The sequence below is a fragment of the Lepidochelys kempii genome, chromosome 8, assembly GCF_965140285.1.
Source record: "Lepidochelys kempii isolate rLepKem1 chromosome 8, rLepKem1.hap1, whole genome shotgun sequence".
NCBI classification, from domain to species: Eukaryota; Metazoa; Chordata; order Testudines; family Cheloniidae; genus Lepidochelys; species Lepidochelys kempii.
This window is the reverse complement of record NC_136387.1, coordinates 108,430,276-108,448,022: the sequence shown is the minus strand read 5'-3', so window position 1 is coordinate 108,448,022 and position 17,747 is coordinate 108,430,276. Positions and strand designations below refer to the sequence as shown.

The 17,747-nt window shown below is 46.7% G+C and overlaps 1 protein-coding gene across 7 annotated transcripts in view; it reads left to right on the top strand.

Annotated features, from left to right (window-relative positions):
- Window positions 1-17,747, top strand: part of CFAP57 (cilia and flagella associated protein 57) — a 154,078-nt gene that overhangs the window by 58,450 nt on the left and 77,881 nt on the right. For 6 of the 7 annotated variants that reach the window (XM_078854151.1, XM_073358043.1, XM_073358036.1 and 3 more), the window contains 4 exons: window positions 8,240-8,452; window positions 14,989-15,162; window positions 16,613-16,774; window positions 17,283-17,438. In XM_078854151.1, the coding sequence (XP_078710277.1) occupies window positions 8,240-8,452; window positions 14,989-15,162; window positions 16,613-16,774; window positions 17,283-17,438 (705 nt within the window). The remainder of the gene's footprint in view (window positions 1-8,239; window positions 8,453-14,988; window positions 15,163-16,612; window positions 16,775-17,282; window positions 17,439-17,747) is intronic. The other variant, XM_078854149.1, reaches the window with a different exon arrangement.

Sequence of the window (17,747 nt, the reverse complement as noted above, 5' to 3'; positions counted from 1 at the left end):
GCAAGCCTTAGTGGGGAGATACAACTACAATCTGTGAGACTCCTTAGCCAAGTTTAAAGACTCTCTGCCTCAGGACTCAAAGCAGGAGTTCTCTGCCATCTTGGAGGACGGTAAGAATGTGGCCAGGACATCTCTCAAGGTGGCTATAGATATAGCCAACACAGCAGCCAGGACAATGGCCTCTGCTGTCACCATGAAATGATGCTCTTGGCTCCAGTTCTTGGAACTTCCTCATGAGGTCTAAACAATCCATCCAGGACCTCCTTTTTGAAGGTTCCTCATTATTTTTGGAGCAGACAGACATAACACTCCATGGCCTGAAGAACTCAAGGGCCACCCTCAGGTCACTGTGCCTTTACGCTCTGTTGGTTTCCTGTAAGCACTTCAGGCCCCAACAGCTGCCACGTTTCTCGGCTCCACCTATGAGACAGGAGTCCTATAAAAGGAAAGGGAGAGGTTACAAGTGGCATCAACTGCTCCCCTCCACCTCAACCTCCCAGCTGGGGTTACATAGGTACTCCAGTGGGCCCAAGCAGCCCTTTTGAAGGTGCACCCAAGGGGCCTAGAGCAGTTCTCACTTCAGATCCTGCCTCCCCTTTATTTTTGGGCCATTTGTCCCACTTCAGCTCAGTGTGGTCCTGCATAATATCAGATCATTAGGTGTTCAGAACAGTGACAATCGTCTATACCTTTCAGTTTTCATCCACCCCTCCCTCCCACCCCAATCTCTGTCCCTCTGCATGGACCCTTATCATGAGCAACTCGTCGCCCAGGAGGTGCAGTTCCTCTTACAGAGGGGGGCGGTGGAGGAGGTTCCTCAAAATTTGAGGGGGAAGGGGGTTTACTCCCAATATTTCCTAATCCTAAAGGCCAAAAGGGGCCTTCGGCCCATTCTGGACCTGGGTCGCCGCAACAGATATTTCAAGAAATTGAGGTTCCTTGTAGTCTCCCTGGCTTTCATCATTCCCTTCCTGGATCCAGGGCACTCGTATTCTTCCTTCGACTTAAAGGATGCCTACTTTCACATTTCTATCATCTGTGGCCACAGAAGATTTCTCAGATTCATTGTAAACCAATGCCACTACCAATTCACTGCTCTCCCATTCAACCTGTCTGCAGTCGCCTGGGTTTTCACAAAGTTCATGGCAGTAGTAGCGGCCTTCCTCAGATGGCGAGGTGTTCAGGTCTACCCATTCCTTGACAACTGGCTGATCAAGGGGCAGTTAGAAGCTCACGTATGGAATAGCATTAGCATGGTCCAAGCCACCTTCCGGTTGCTGAGCCTGTTGATGAATGAGCAGAAGTCAACTCTTGTCCCAGTTCAGAGAATAGAATTTATTGGGGGCACTGCTCGAGTCGACCCAGGCCAGAGCCTTCCTTCCGGAGACCTGATTTCAGACTGTCGGATCTAGTATCCAAAGTCATGATCCACCCAATTACGACAGCCCAAGTTTGCCTCAAGCTACTGGGGCACATGGCTGCATGCATTTATGTGGTTTGGCATGGAAGGCTGCATCTCAGGCCTCTCCAGATGTGGCTAGCATGAGTGTGTTCCATGAACAGACACCACTTGGATTCAGTGCTCACCATTCCACCCCTGGTCCACACTTCCCTGGACTGGTGGAAGGACCCAAGGTTGGTAATGATGGGGGTACCCTTTGTGGCTCCACAGCCATCATTGTCTCTAGTTTCGGACGATCAGACCTGGGTTGGGGAGCCCACCTCAATAGCTTATGGTCCAAGTGTTACCTGCACAATCTAGGGCACCACAACTTTACCCTACCGTGGGCTTGTGGTTAGATGTTTGGCTGCATGTGTGTGTTCTTCCTATGTGCTGTTCCAGCTCTGTGCAGATAATTGGCACAGCAGACCTCGAGCGAACTGCCCAATGACTACAAGATTCATTAGGGTACGAAGGCCAGGTTTATTGTCTATTAAGCATGGTTCTAGTATCCCGCCGACTCTATCGTACCACTAATACATGTATGCCCATAACAATGGACCAGCTCAGTGAAAGATGAGACTCTGTTCTTCCCTAGGCTAGATAAAGACACTCCCTCTGAGATACATCTTTATACCCTGATACAAACAAGTTACATACTGCTCCTCTAACATAGTTAGTTACTGCCCCCTGACATGGCTAGTAATCACCCATCACCTTCATAGAATCATAGAATATCAGGGTTGGAAGGGACCTCAGGAAGTCATCTAGTCCAACCCCCTGCTCAAAGCAGGACCAATCCCCAACTAAATCATTTGTCAAGCCTGGCCTTAAAAACCTCTAAGGAAGGAGATTCCACCACTTCCCTAGGTAACCCATTCAAGTGCTTCGCCACCCTTCTAGTATCCAACCTAAACCTCCCCCACTGCAACTTGAGACCATAACTCCTTGTTCTGTCATCTGGTACCACTGAGAATAGTCTAGATCCATCCTCTTTGGAACCCCCTTTCAGGTAGTTGAAAGTAGCTATCAAATCCCCCCTCATTCTTCTCTTCTGCAGACTAAATAATCCCAGTTCCCTCAGCCTCTCCTCATAAGTCATGTCCTCCAGCCCCCTAATAATTTTTGTTGCCCTCCGCTGGGCTCTTTCCAATTTTTCTACATCCTTCTTGTATTGTAGGGCCCAAAACCAGACAGTACTCCAGATGAGGCCTCACCAATGCCGAATAGAGGGGAATGATCACATCCCTCGATCTGCTGGCAATGCTCCTACTTATACAGCCCAAAATGCGGTTAGCCTTCTTGGTAACAAGGGCACACTGTTGACTCATATCTAGCTTCTCATCCACTGTAACCCTTAGGTCTTTTTCTGCAGAACTGCTGCCTAGCCACACAGTCCCTAGTCTGTAGCAGTGCATGGGATTCTTCCGTCCTAAGTGCAGGACTCTGCACTTGTCCTTGTTGAACCTCATCAGATTTCTTTTGGCCCAATCCTCCAATTTGTCTAGGTCACTCTGGACCCCATCCCTACCCTTCGCATATCTACCTCTCCCCCAAGTTTAGTGTCATCTGCGAATTTGCTGAGGATGCAATTCATCCCATCATCCAGACCATTAATAAAGATGTTGAACAAAACCAGCCCCAGGACCAACCCCTGGGGCACTCCGCTTGATGCCAGCTGCCAACTAAGCATCGAGCCATTGATCACTGCCTGTTGAGCCCGACAATCTAGCCAGCTTTCTGTCCACCTTATAGTCCATTCGTCCAAGCCATACTTCTTTAACTTGCTGGGAAGAATACCGTGGGAGACTGTATCAAAAGCTTTGCTAAAGTCAAGATATATCACATCCACCGTTTTCCCCATATCCACAGAGCCACTTATCTCATCATAGAAGGCAATCAGGTTTGTCAGGCATGACTTGCCCTTGGTGAATCCATGTTGACCATTCCTGATCACCTTCCTCTCCTCCAAGTGCTTCAAAATGGATTCCTTGAGGACCTGCTCCATGATTTTGCTGGGGACTGAAGTGAGGCTGACTGGTCTGTAGTTCCCCGGATTCTCTTTCTTCCCTTTTTTAAAATGAGCACTATATTTGTGTTTTTCCAATCGTCAGGGACCTCCCCTGGTCGCCACAAATTTTCAAAGATAATGGCCAATGGCTCTGCAATCACATCAGCCAACTCCCTCAACACCCTTGGATGCATTAGATCTGGACCCATGGGCTTGTGCATGTCCAGCTTTTCTAAATAGTCTTTAACCTGTTCTTTCACCACTGAGGGCTGCTCACCTCCTCCCCATACTGTGTTGCCCAGTGCAGCAGTCTGAGCTTGTCTGTGAAGACTGAGGCAAAAAAAATCATTGAGTATTTCAGCTTTTTCCACATCATCTGTCACTAGGTTGCCTCCCCCATTCAGTAAGTAGTTATGTTGTAGTTATATTCCTGGAAAATGCTACTGTGAGTGAAACGATGTTAAGCGAATCGAATTTCCCCGTAAGAAGTAATGTAAATATGGGGGGGGTTAGGAAACAATTTAATATGGTATACAATGATGCAATGATGATTGATTGTGAAGCTTGTTTGGGGTGGATGGAAAAGGGTGGGATATTTCCCAGGGAATGCCTTACTGCTAAATGAACTAGCACTCAGCTGAGCCCTCAAGTATTAACATGTTGTTAATGCAGCCTCATGCTCTACAAGGCAGCACAAATTGTGGGAGGAGACAAGACACACCATGGCAGAGAGAGACAGAGACACACATGCTGTGTGTGTGTGAGAGAGAGAGAGAGATGCGTTTTTCCCCTTTAAGTGCACTGACCCCACTCTAAGTACACTGCATCCAATGAAGTGAACTGTAGCTCACGCAAGCTTATGCCCAAATAAATTGGTTAGTCTAAGGTGCCACAAGTCCTCCTTGTCTTTTTGCGAATACAGACTAACACGGCTGCTACTCTGAAACCTTTCCTTTTTGCCTTTTTAAGTAGATCAGGAAGTTGAGACAGCAGCTGCTACCAGCAAGCTTTGTGTCCCACCCTGCTCTGTGGAATGGGGTAAAGGAGCCGGGGGGGGGGGACATGACACCCTGACATCAGCATCCTGACCCCCGCACAGCAAGCAGGAGGCTCCCGAGAGCAGCTGCAAGGCAGAGGGCAGGAGCAGCAGAGGGCAGTGTGGGAGGGGACACCTGAACTGCCCAGCAATTGATAGCCTGCTAGGTGGCTGCTGCCCAGTTAACCTAGGGGAGTTGAGAGGGGGGGGCTGCCAGCCCATCCTGGTTCCAAGCCCCCACCAGGGAGCTCCAACTGGCTGCTCTTTCTGCAAGCAGTGGACAAAGCAGTCGGCTGCCAAACAAGGTTCTAAGGGAGCATTGCACAACTTTAAAGAATCATGTTCTCTAATAAATTCATCAGCAACGTAACAATGTTAACCGGGACGACTTAAGTGAGGAGTTACTGCATAGCGAAACAAACTGAAGTATTTCAAATTAAAAACAGACAAAAGCAATCAATGGTCTCTTTTCAACCAAAACTGCTGGTAAGTGGCTTTGCCGGACAGAGTGTTTTCTTGCAAATTTCTCTTTGCACATCTTAAGATTTGTCTGTCTGTCTGGTCGCTGTTGGTGCTATTAGGGCAGAAATGCTTCTTAACAATCCAATATTATATGGTTTTGATGCCGTTTAGATGGAACATGACTCCCTGCTTCTTAATTCATTGCTTCTGCTCTCCTATTATGGCTGCTTCTTCTTACTGCAGGAAGACCTTGGCCTATAGAACTCTCCCTGCACATAAACATCAGAGAACTCAGTGTTGTCTGCTTAGCCTGCTAAGTGTTCCTTTCCCTGATCTCTGGCAAGGTGATGCAAGTCCTGACAGACAATACCGTGGGTATGTTCTATATCAACAAGCAGGGAAGAGCTTGATCCTCTACGCTGTGTCAGGAGGCCATCCGTCTATGGTATTTCTGCGTTAAGCACTCCATACACCTTGAGGCTTCACATCTTCCCAGAGCGGATCACCTCAGCAGGTCCTTTTCCTCTCACCACAAGTGGTCCCTTCACCAGAAATCATCAGGTTCATCTTCCAAACCTGGGGATCTCCCCAGGTGGACCTGTTCGTGACCAAGCAGAACAGAAAGTCCCATCAGTTTTTCTTACTGTGAGGGCACAGCCTGGGCTCTCTCTCCTATGCCTTCCTGCTCCCATGGACAGGGCTGCTGCTGTACGCTTTTCCCCTAGTCCCTCTGGTTCACAACGTCCTTCTGAAAATCAAGCAGGACAAGGTGAGAGTTATTCTCATAGCCCCAGCGTGGCCACGTCAACACCAGTTTGGTAAGCTGCTGGATCTATCAATAGCAATTCCACTCCTGCTTCTGCTCTGTCTGGACCTGATCTCAGAAGACTATGGCGGTTACTTCACCCAAACCTTGCCTCCCTTCACATAACTGTGGATGTTAGATGGCTGAACCTGGAGGAGCAGGCCTGTTAGGAGCAAGTTCTCCAGATTTTGATAGGTAGTAGAAAGCCGTCCACTAGGGCTACCTACCTTGCCAAATGGAAACGCTTCTCAATTTGGGCATGACATAGAGGTCTCTCTCCGATCCGATCTTCTCTTCAGGTTGTCTTGGACTACTTAAGAACATAAGAATCGCCATACTGGGTCAGACCAAAGGTCCATCTAGCCCAGTATACTGTCTTCCGACAGTGGCCAATGCCAGGTGCCCCAGAGGGAATGAATAGAATAGGTAATCATCAAGTGATCTATCCTCTGTTGCCTATTCCCAGCTTCTGGCAAATGGAGGCTAGGGACACCATCCCTGCCCATCCTGGCTAATAGCCATTACTTCCTCCATCTAAAGCAGCAAGGTCTGGCCCTTGCGTCCATCAAGGTGCACTTGGCAGTAATCTTGGCCTTCCACCCACTGGTGAATGGCAGGTCAATGTTCTCTCACAAGATGGTGGTCTGGTTTCTCAAGGTACTGGAGAAACTCTATCCTCAGGGCCTCCTTCCATGTGACTTAAATCTGGGTCTGTCAAGGTTCATGCGCCGTCCCTTTGAACCCCTAGCATTGCGCCCTCTAATTCTCCTCTCTTGGAAAGTTGTATTCCTGGTGATGATCACCTCAGCCAGAAGGGTTTCTGAAATCAGGGCCCTTATGTCAGAACCACTGTACACAGTGTTCTTCAAGGACAAGATCCAGCTGCACCCCACCCAGCTTTCCTGCCAAAGATGGTTTCAAAATTCCATAGCAACCAGGCTATTTTCCTGACAGTCTTCTTCCCAAAGCCTCACATAAACTCTGAGGAGCAGCAGCTTCACTCATTGGACATTAGGCATGCCCGCACCTTCTGTATTAAAAGGACTAAACCCTTTCACAAATTCACATATCTCTTTGTAGCAGAAAAGATGAAATGGCATCAGTATCATCCCAGAGGATCTTGTCCTGGATAACCGCCTCTGGCCATCCTAACTGCTCACTCCACAAAAGCTAAGGTCTCTTCAGGGGCATTCCTTGCACAAGTCCCAATCCAGAACAACTGCAGGGCAGCAACTTGGTCATCGGTGCATACCTTTGCATCCCACTACACCATCATCCCACAGGCCGGAGACGACGCCAGGTTCAGAAGAGCAGTGTTAGAATCAGCATGTCCATGAACTCTGATTCCACCTCCTGAGGTACTACTTGTGAGTCACCTAATATGGAATGGACATGACCAAGCACTCGAGAAAAAAAAATGGTTACTGACCATAATTATTGTTCTTTGAGATGTGTTGCTCATGTCCATTCCACGACCCACCCTCCTGCCCCTCTGTCAGAGTGGACCAACAAGAAGGAACTGAGAAGGTGCATAGCCGGTGACACCCCTTATACCACAACCTGAGCACGCTGCACCAGAGGGTGCTAAAGCCAGCCCAATGGATATCACTGAGAGAAACATCTCCAGCAACAGTGCCCACAGCACGCACACACCTAATGCGGCATGGACATGAGCAAGAACAACAGTTAAGTCAGTAACCCTTTTTTATATTATTTATTCTAATATTTCTGTAGTTCATTGCTGTAGTGCAAATATGTTCTGTATTATCTTCTGTAATATCTGCTGTAGTGCAAATATCTTGCTTCTCACTAGGTAGGAGCTCAGTCACTGGTAGCCAACTTGTATAATGAAAAGGAGTACTTGTGGCACCTTAGAGACTAACCAGTTTATTTGAGCATGAGCTCAATAGCTCACGAAAGCTCATGCTCAAATAAATTGGTTAGTCTCTAAGGTGCCACAAGTACTCCTTTTCTTTTTGCGAATACAGACTAACACGGCTGTTACTCTGAAACCTGTCAACTTGTATAATGTATCTGAATAGTCTCAGGTTGTTCTGAAGGGTAACAGTTGGTAATGGTAGTGGAGTAACAGGTGAAAGAACCTGGAGATATGTTACAGAACTCCCCTTATGCTCACTAATATGATTAGCATTTTAACATTTTCTATCAGAGTGATTAATTCTATAAGTAATTCTTATACATTTTCTAAAGCAAAAATCAAAAACAAAAGAAAAAAATAATAAAGCAAAAAAAACACAAAGAAAAAAGGACAAATTTAATTGCAAAATATTTGGTTGTTTAAAAAGATCAAAAGCTATATTAGAAGCATGGCTGTGCCATATAAAACAGGGATTACTATAAACAGAACCATGTCTAGAAGGGGTTCACCAGATAAAATGGTCAGATTTAACAAGACAAGCTCCCTTCCAGGGCTCATAGAGTCACCAAGTGTGGGTCTGATTGGTGTGTTTCCACTCTTACCAGGTGCGCTCAGTCATATGGAGTGCAGATGACAATAAGTTGATTTCCTGTGGCACAGATGGTGCAGTGTATGAGTGGAGCTTGTTGACGGGTAAGAGGGAGTCAGAGTGTGTGCTCAAGTCCTGCAGCTACAGCGGTGTTGCCATCTCTCCTGATGCCAAAATCATCTTTGCTGTTGGATCTGACCAAACGCTCAAGGAAATTTCGGATTCTTCGGTGAGCCAGCTAACATACATACCTGTGACTTCGCTAGGTCCTGACAGGCAGCTTAAAGGATGGTTATTACCCAGGGAAAGCACCGGTGCTTTCCTCTCCCTACCTCCCATTTTCCAGTTTAAGCAATTAGGAAGGAACCTTGTCTTTGTATGCATCCACTGACACCTCCTACCACCTGAAATGTTATGTTGTTATTTATCTATGTTCTTATACTGTGCCCTTCACCATGATACCTGAGCATTTGTTGCTATTTCATTTCAATTTATGTTACTTCCAGCAATTTTTCAATGCATATGACAAATTAACTTTGAGCTACATTTATCAAAAGCTTTACTAAAATTCAAATATATCTCATCTATTGCAGTTTCCATTGTCCACAGCTTTTCTTTACAGAAGCAGTTAAATGTGTGTAACAAGTGTTTAAAATTTTCAAAAGCACCAAAGTCTCATCTTGAAAAGTTACTTAGACACTTTTGAAAATTGTACAAAGATCTATTTATAAACCCTATGTGACACTATGTCCCATATTCTTCCTAGATATATTGTGTGGCAAATTGCCAGCACTACTTTGATGGGTCTCGCGCTTTCTCTTCTTGGGGAGGGTTCGTTTCTCGCCCCTGAACTGGGGTATTAACTGCCCCACTAGTGTCCTAGAGGAGGGGAGTGGAGAGGGAGGGACCCAGGCCCGCCCTCTACTCTGGGTCCCAGCCCAGGGGCCCTAGGGATAGCAGTAAACCGCTTGAACTAGCGGTTTCTTCCCCTGGGCTACTTCCTTCTTCTGCCTTTCAGCTTGTGGGGCTTCCTGCCCTTCCTCTGCACAAACCAGGTGTCCCTTTACCTAGGGTCTTGGTCTTCTTAGCCCACCGCAGCACTTCTCCAAACTGCTCTCTACTCCAACACCAATCCACTCTGCTTCAACTCCTTCCCTTCTCTGATTGAAGCAGAGGGGTTTTATCAGGTGACTGACTAGTACGTTTCAGTGGCCCCGTGCCAGTCTTTCCAGTGGGCCCACTATGTCCATTGCTATCCTCAAAAGGGACTTCAATAATAGGCAAAGGTACTAATGGGGCCCACAAGTGAGGTTGGGGGCTATGCAACTGGCATTCAGGGCAGGAGGCACAATAGCGCTGGACCTCTGCATGTATTCCTGGCCAATAAAACCTTCTTAGGACTCTATCCAGTGTCTTGTCTACTCCTAGATGTCCCCCAAATAGATGACTGTGAGCTAACTCTAGAACTGCCCTTGTGTGTTTCCGTGGGACTAAGAGTTGCTCTACTTCTTCCCCTCGTATTTGCGCTATCCTGTACAACAGATCATGTTTGAGCACATAATATGGCCTTGGGCCTTTGGTCTTTCCTTCCACAGGTACGCCATTTACTTCCACTACCTCCTCCCTCACATTCGCATATAGCAGGTCATTGGCTTGGTCCTGCCCAAAATTCTCACGTGCGGTACCAATCTGACCTAGTTCCAGGGGGTCTGTTTCTACTCCGCCCCCTAGGTTGCTCCTACTTGGGCTAGGAACCGCCTCCAAGTCCTCACTGGCCTGAATTATCTCCTGGCCTCCTGAGCGGGTTCGCCTACCAACAAGGGAGGTTTTCTGGTTCTCTGCTAGAATCCTGGTCCCTAATCTTTTATCTATCCTCCTTTCCCATCTAGACTTTCAGGGTTTTCCGGGGGATGAGAATAACTCTGGGGCAAAGTCGGCAAACATTGGGGTGAGGCTATCTGTAGGTGCCTCCGTCTTAGCCTGGGGGTTGCTACCCTCCCCGGGCTCTATTTGGGGGAGTAAGCTCTCAAACCCGGGGAAGTCCCTACCAATTAAGACAGGGTAGGGGAGCCTGGGGACCACCCTTGCAGTCACCCTGGTAGTATTCCCCTGGATCTCAATCCATACCGAGATTGCGGGGTAGAAATTTCCGGTGCTATGAACGCACCTTACCCCTGTGGTTTTGGCCCAGGTTAGTTGGTCTTGCCCCACCAACTTCCCCGAGACCAGCGTGACAGCATTCCCGAAATCTACTAATGCTATGGTTTTGATTCCATTCATTTTTACTGATCCTGTATACCCATGCAAGGTCATTGCGACCCCTACCACGCCAATTAGGCCACGTTGATCCCCATGCCAGCTGTCTTTCCACAAGGGAGACCAACTCATCATAGGTGGAGGGGTCATTCTGGCCAACCCAAGCCCGGAGGCCTGGTGGTATCCCCCTCATACACCAGTCCAGTACCAGGAGCTCCATCATCTTCTCAGAGCTGAGGGCCTCAGGGCTCAGCCATTTCCGGGTCAGGTGGATCAGGTCAAACAATTGTGATTGGGGTGTCTTATCCTCTGTATACTGCCACGCATGGAACCTCTGGGCTCGCAATGCTGTTGTTACTCCATCTCTGGCCAGGATCTCTGCCTTCAGCTGTAGGTAATCTGCTGCAGTCTCCAGGGCCATATCATAGTAGACCTTCTGGGCCTCCCCACACAGGAACGGGGCAAGGATACCAGACCACTGATCTTGGGGCCAGGCCTCCCACAGGGCTGCTCTTTCAAAAGCCAGGAGGTATGCCTCCACATCATCCTCCCGTGTCATTTTCCGTAGGCAGTGGCTGTCCCATATGGTCCGGGTCCCATCATAGTTGCGGTTCAGCTCCATAAGGGCCTTCATCTGGTTCATCAGCTCTTGCAGCAGAGCTCGGTCCTGGGCAGCCTGACTCATCAATAGACTATTAGTCTCCTGCTGCATCCGAGTCGCCTCCTGTTGGGCAGTTGCTTGGACCAGAGTAGCCTCCTGCTGGGCTGCGGTGTTTTGTATTAGGGCCTTGACCACGTCATCCATTTTAGGGATGGGAGGGTTTTGGCTAATCCTGGTTTAAGTGTCCAGCTCAGAGATCCCACTTCTAATACCACGTGTGGCAAATTGCCAGCACTACTTTGATGGGTCTCACGCTTTCTCTTCTTGGGGAGGGTTCAGGGCACCATTTCTCACCCCTGAACTGGGGTATTAACTGCCCTACTAGTGTTCTAGAGGAGGGGAGTGGAGAGGGAGGGACCCAGGCTCACCCTCTACTCCAGGTCCCAGCCCAGGGGCCCTAGGGATAGTGGTAAACCACTTGAACTAGCGGTTCCTTCCCCTGGGCTACTTCCCTCTCCTGCCCTTCAGCTTGTGGGGCTTCCTGCCCTCTCTCTGCACAAACCAGGTGTCCCTTACCTAGGGTTTTGGTCTTCTTAGCCCACCCAGCACTTCTCCAAACTCTCCTCTGCTTCCCCCCAAACGGCTCTCTACTCCAACATCAATCCACTCTGCTTCAACTCCTCCAAACTGCTCTCTACTCCAACACCAATCCACTCTGCTTCAACTCCTTCCCTTCTCTGACTGGAACAGGGGGGTTTTATCAAGTGACTGGCTTCAGGTGCTCTAATTGACTTCAGGTGCTTTAATTAATCTATAGGGAATAAGGCTCCCTTCTAACACTCTCCTGCTGCCCTCCAGTCATGCTGTATCACAATTGTTATGATATGATTATGGCATAACTATTTTGTATTTTATGCAAGATAGGTTATGTGGGATATCATTTGAAAGGTCATGATTTTCTGAATATGGCTGAATATGATTATCCTATTTGTATGCATGTATCATGTTGGTATCTGATGTTAGGAATATTGTCTATGCATCTATTACAAATGTGTTTACACCTGGGGAACGCCCAGTAGGCAGAATGCAATCAATCTAGATAGCTGGCTGGGAAGGGCCATTAGGGAGAACAATAGGTTTTAGAAGAAGCTAATCTCCTGCTGGGGAGCCTTCTTGAGGATGCTACAAACAGCCTCCAAATTATGGCTGCTGTGACCCTAGAGGGACATGTGACCAAGTCACCTGGTACTGAACTCCATCTTGGAATACCAGTGTTTTTTCCACTGAAAGGTGTGAGAACTAAGCCTGGAGACAAAGGGTTCCTGCCATATGCAAAAGCTATTTAAGGCAGGGGAGTGACATCATCGTAGTTCTTCACTGACTCCTTGCCCAAGGAGAATCCTGAAAACACCTGAGGAAGAAGGACTGAACTGGGGGAAGGGCTGAACCCAGGCTAGAGGGATTTCTAGCCTGTGAAAGGAATACCTGGGGTTTTAAGCTGCAAGCAAGTGCAGTTTGCCCTTTAAGAAGCTCTGCAACCGGCCTAAATCATCATTAGGGTCCTACCACATTCACAGTCCATTTTGATCAATTTCACGATCATAGGATTTTTTAAATTGCAAATTTCATTTTTTCAGTTATTTAAATCTGAAATTTCATGGTGTTGTAATTGTAGGGGTCCTGACCCAAAAAGGAGTTGTGGGGGGTCCCGAGGTTATTGACGGGGGGGTTACGGTACTGCTACCCTTATTTCTGCACTGCTGCTAGCAGCGGTGCTGCCTTCAGAGCTAGGCAGCTGGAAAGTGGTGGCTGCTGGCTGGGAGCCCAGCTCTGAAGGCAGAGCCGCCTCCAGCAGCAGCACAGAAGTAAGGGTGGCATGGTATGGTATTGCCACCCGTACTTCCGCACAGCTGCCTGCAGAGCTGGGCCCTCAGTCAGCAGCCGCCACTCTCTCTCCAGCCAAGCAGCTCTGAAGGCAGCAATGCAGAAATAAAGGTGGCATGATATGGTATTGTGACAGGTTGGATTACAGAAACCCCCTAGGTGTTAATACATACTCTGGGTTAATTAATAAGTAAAAAGTGATTTTATTAAGCACAACAAGTAGGATTTAAGTGGTTCCAAGTAATAACAGACAGAACAAAGTGAATTATCAAGCAAAATAAAATAAAATACACAAGTCCATGCTTAATACAGTAAGAAAACTAAATACAGATGAAACCTCACTTTCAGAGATGTTCCAATAAGCTTCTTTCACAGACTGAACGCCCTCCTAGACTGGGCACAACCCTTTCGCCTAGTACAGCCCTTGTTCCAGCTCAGGCGGTAGCGAGGGGATTTCTCATGACTGCAGCCCCCTTTTCTGTTCTACCCCCTTATATGTCTTTTGCACAAGACGGGAATCCTTTGTCCTTCTCTGGGTTCCCACCCCTCCTTCGAAATGGAAAAGCACCAGGTTAAAGATGAATTCCAGTTCAGGTGCCATGATCACATGTCACTGTAAGACTTCATTACCCACATGCCAGCACGCAGGTATACAGGAGGACTTACAAGTAAACAGAGCCATCTACAGTCAGTTGTCCTGGTTAATGGGAGCCATCAAGATTCCAATCCACCATTAATGGCCCACACTTTGCATAATTACAATAGACCCTCAGAGTTATATTTTCCACTTCTAGTTGCAGATAAAAGAATGGTACATACATACAAATAGGATGACCACACTCAGTAGATTATAAGCTTTATAATGATACCTTACAAGAGACCTTTTGCATGAAGCATATTCCAGTTACATTATATTCACACTTATTAGCATATTTTCATAAAATCATATAGAGTGCAACATCACAGGTATTACCACCCTTACTTCTGCGCTGTTGCCTGTAGAGCTGGGCCCTCAGTCAGCAGCTGCCACTCTCTGGCCGCCCAGCTCTGAAGGCAGCAGTGCAGAAGTAAGGGTGGCAATACCACAGCCCCCCTAAAATAACCTTGCGACCCCCCCCATAACTCTTTTGGGTCTGGACCCCCAATTTGAGAAACGCTGGTCTCCCCCATGAAATCTGTTTAATATAGGGTAAAAGCACACAAAAGACCAGATTTCACGGGGGAAGACCAGATTTCTCGGTCCGTGACACATTCTTCATGGCCTTGAATTCGGTAGGGCCCTAATCATCATTTAAGGTAAGAATTTGCTACTCATGTCCAATCTCTTTAGTATATTAAGCTTAGATTGCGTTTGTGTTTATTTGTTAAGTAATCTGCTTTGATCTGTTTGCTATCCCTTATAATCAATTAAAATCTATCTTTTGTAGTTAATAAACTTGTTTTTGTTTTGTCTAAAACCAGTGTGTGGAAATCATACTTGGGGCAGAAAACTGTTGCATATCTCTCTCCACACTGAGGGAGAGGGCAGATTTTATGAGCTTACGCTTTACACTTCTCTGTGCAGTGCAAGACAGTTTAATTTTGGTTTACCCTCCGGAGGGGTTGTGTGCCTGGGAAGCTGGTAAGTGCCCTATCTATATAGCCTTCCCATGCAGGGGCTGGTCAGAAAGCCTGTCTGCGTGTTATTACAGCTGGATGTGTCCCTACCTGTGTGCTCGTGAAAGTGTGAGACTGGGAGTGTGTCTGCAGCTTGTCACAGCATTACAGCATGAGTGGGAGCCAAGGCTGGTGGGTCGAGGGGCTCAGTGGTACCCCATTTCCAGGCAATACCCGGGGGGAACTCGTCACACCCTAATGCTAATTGTTGCTCATGGTTCGGTTCCTCTAGGCAGTTTTTTCTTACTATTTTTGTCATTATTTTCTGTAAGTGGAATGGAGTGTCAGCTGCTCTTACACTATGTTACTTAGGCAGTATTATAGAGCTTATTCTATGCTGGGTTTTTTTGTTTTTTGTTTTTTTTTAGATCCTGTGTGAAGTACCTACTTTTGATGTTACTTACACTGCAATAGTCGTGTCTCATTCTGGGCGCATGGTGTTCACAGGCACTTCAATGGGGACCATCCGATCTATGAAGTACCCACTGCCTGTGCACAAAGAGTTCAATGAGTATCAGGCCCACGCTGGCCCTGTTACCAAGGTAAGGAGTTTATTTTTTCTTTTCCAGCCAACAAAAATCTGAGTCATTTGGACTCCCCTGCTCTTTGTTTATCTGTTTTCTTCAACTCTATAGATCTGCTAGTGTTAAGGCTACATTTGTATGTGGAAAATGTGAGGAGAATTTGTATTAATTTTTATGAATGTTAAATCTCCTTGGTTTTGTTGGTTAAGGTATTGTTGGCTGAAAGGTAGATAAGGGTTAAATCCTGCAGCCCCTCACTAGAGAAACACATAAACCAGTTTGGACTAGAAACAGGATCAGAAGAAAGAACTTTGAAATATTGAACAAGGGACCTTTGGAAGGACTAAAAGGTAGCCCATGAGCTGAGAGGGAAGATTCACTGACTGGGAAGATAAGACTGACTGGCAGGCACCAGGCAGCAGTTGCCTGGGGCATTCTCTCTGACCCAGCACAATGCTTTGGGTATACCTGGCCTAAGCAGAACCTAATTAAACTGGCATGTAAAGGCAAAGTTTAGATAAGACAAAATATGTGCAGGCTTTTGTTATTTCTAATCCACTTGTCTCTGCTTGCGATGCTCCTTTGACTAAATTAATCATACTCTATTTTGAACAAGCTGTTTTCTGGCATTGCTTTTACCAGTTTGGCAAGGGGGCCTCACCCTGTCCAAAGCTGGAGAAATTTCAGATTCTTTTTGTTTAAAAAAAAAAGCCAAATCCTTGCCCCTTTAAAATTCTCTGCAGAGGCTAGTTGTGTTAAGTATCTGTGACAGGGTGCTGGGCACAAACTCCCTGCCATGCCAGCCCCAATCAACGGGAATGGATTGGGGCTGGCTGAATAGCCCTGCCTGCCTGGCAACTAGGAACAGCTGCCAGCTTAATTAGCTAGGGGTATAAAGGCTGGGAGGAAGGAAGCCAGAGGGGGAAAGAGAAAGGTAAGAAGGACTGGTGGTTCTGGGCTGTTGCTGGTAAAGTCTGGCTGTAAAACCCTGTACAGAGATAGTAAGCTGGTGGTGGGAAAGAACTATAAATAAAATACATGGGTGATTGCATTGACCTGAGGTGTCCCTGTTTGGTTTTGTGAGGACAGAAGAGGCAGAAGTAAGAGGGGCCCAGCTGTGCCTTGCTACAGTATCAATGTCAGAAAAGTGGGCCCTTGACCTAGGATCTTGTCTGTACTAGATTTGTAATTTTTTTCCTGCCATTCTAGTAATATTTGTGCAGTTCCACTGCTGACAAAAGTGCTAGTATAGACAGGGCCCAGGGGCTGCTAGTGTTCTAGCTACCCTGTCGTCTAGACTTGGTGGTTAAATAGCTGGGCTACATTTGCATTCTCACCACAACTTCACTGATAGTAATAATGATAGGAACTCTTAGGGGGGGAAAATCTAGTGTAGATATAACCTATATCTCTCCCCTATCCTATATCTTTTCTACTCTTTTTATTCTGCTGTCTCTTCCCTCCTTAGATGTCCATAACATGTGATGACCAATTTCTGCTGACCGTCTCCGAGGATGGCTGCCTGCTTATCTGGAAAGTGTATGATAAGGAAGGGCGGGGTCTGAAACGGGAGAAGGAAGTGGGATATGCTGATGAGGTGCTGATCACAAAAACAGATATGGAAGAGAAGGTATGAACAAGTTAAGAATACAGATCCTACACTCTCTCCTCAGACTCCCAGTCTAGACATTATGACCTACATTTACAGAATGTTGTGACCAGCTCCGTCTCCACTACACAATAGCTGAGTGGACTGACCACAGTATAATTCAGAAGGAGAGGCTACACCCAAACAGCTGGTGCTACCAATATTGATATGCAAAGAGTAGTAGCAGCTCCCATTTCAGTGAGGGTGAAGAGTAGGGGCCCTATGCCTTGGTCAACTGATTATAGACTCTGAGAACAGTTTGAGTGGAGAGGGCAGAAGCAGGATTTCTATTTACCCTCTTATAAGGCCAAGGTTCAAAATTAAGATTTTTTCCGTTTCAGTGGTACATTCACCTCCAAATGGGCAAAATATTTGAAAATGTTCTGGAAACTCTCAGTGCCATGGTGCTATCTGCAGCAGTAGTACCCTCAAGGAATTGTAGTTACTAGTAAATAACCTCTTATCAATCTTATTGTCTTTTTCATGGCAGACTCAAGTCATGCTAGAACTGAAGACTCGTGTGGAGGAACTGAAGATGGAAAACGAGTACCAGTTACGACTCAAGGACATGAACTATAATGAGAAGATGAAGGAATTAACAGAAAAATTTATCCAGGAGATGGAATCCCTTAAAACCAAAAATCAGGTATTGTTCACTGTGTAGCAGGAAATAGCAAGATATCTACTCTTATTGCTAGTGTTATAATGACAACTTGCATTATACAGCCATGGATTCCATTTGAAGTGCCTACAAAATCTGTTAGGAAAATCAAATTCCTCCTCCTATAGTCCCAGCTGCCAACTAGACATTGAGCCGTTGATCACTACGCATTGAGCCTGACTATCTAGCCAGCTTTCTATCCACTTTGTAGTCCATTCATCGAATCCATACTTCTTTAATTTGCTGGCAAGAATACTGTAGGAGACCATATCAAAAGCTTTGCTAAAGTCAAGG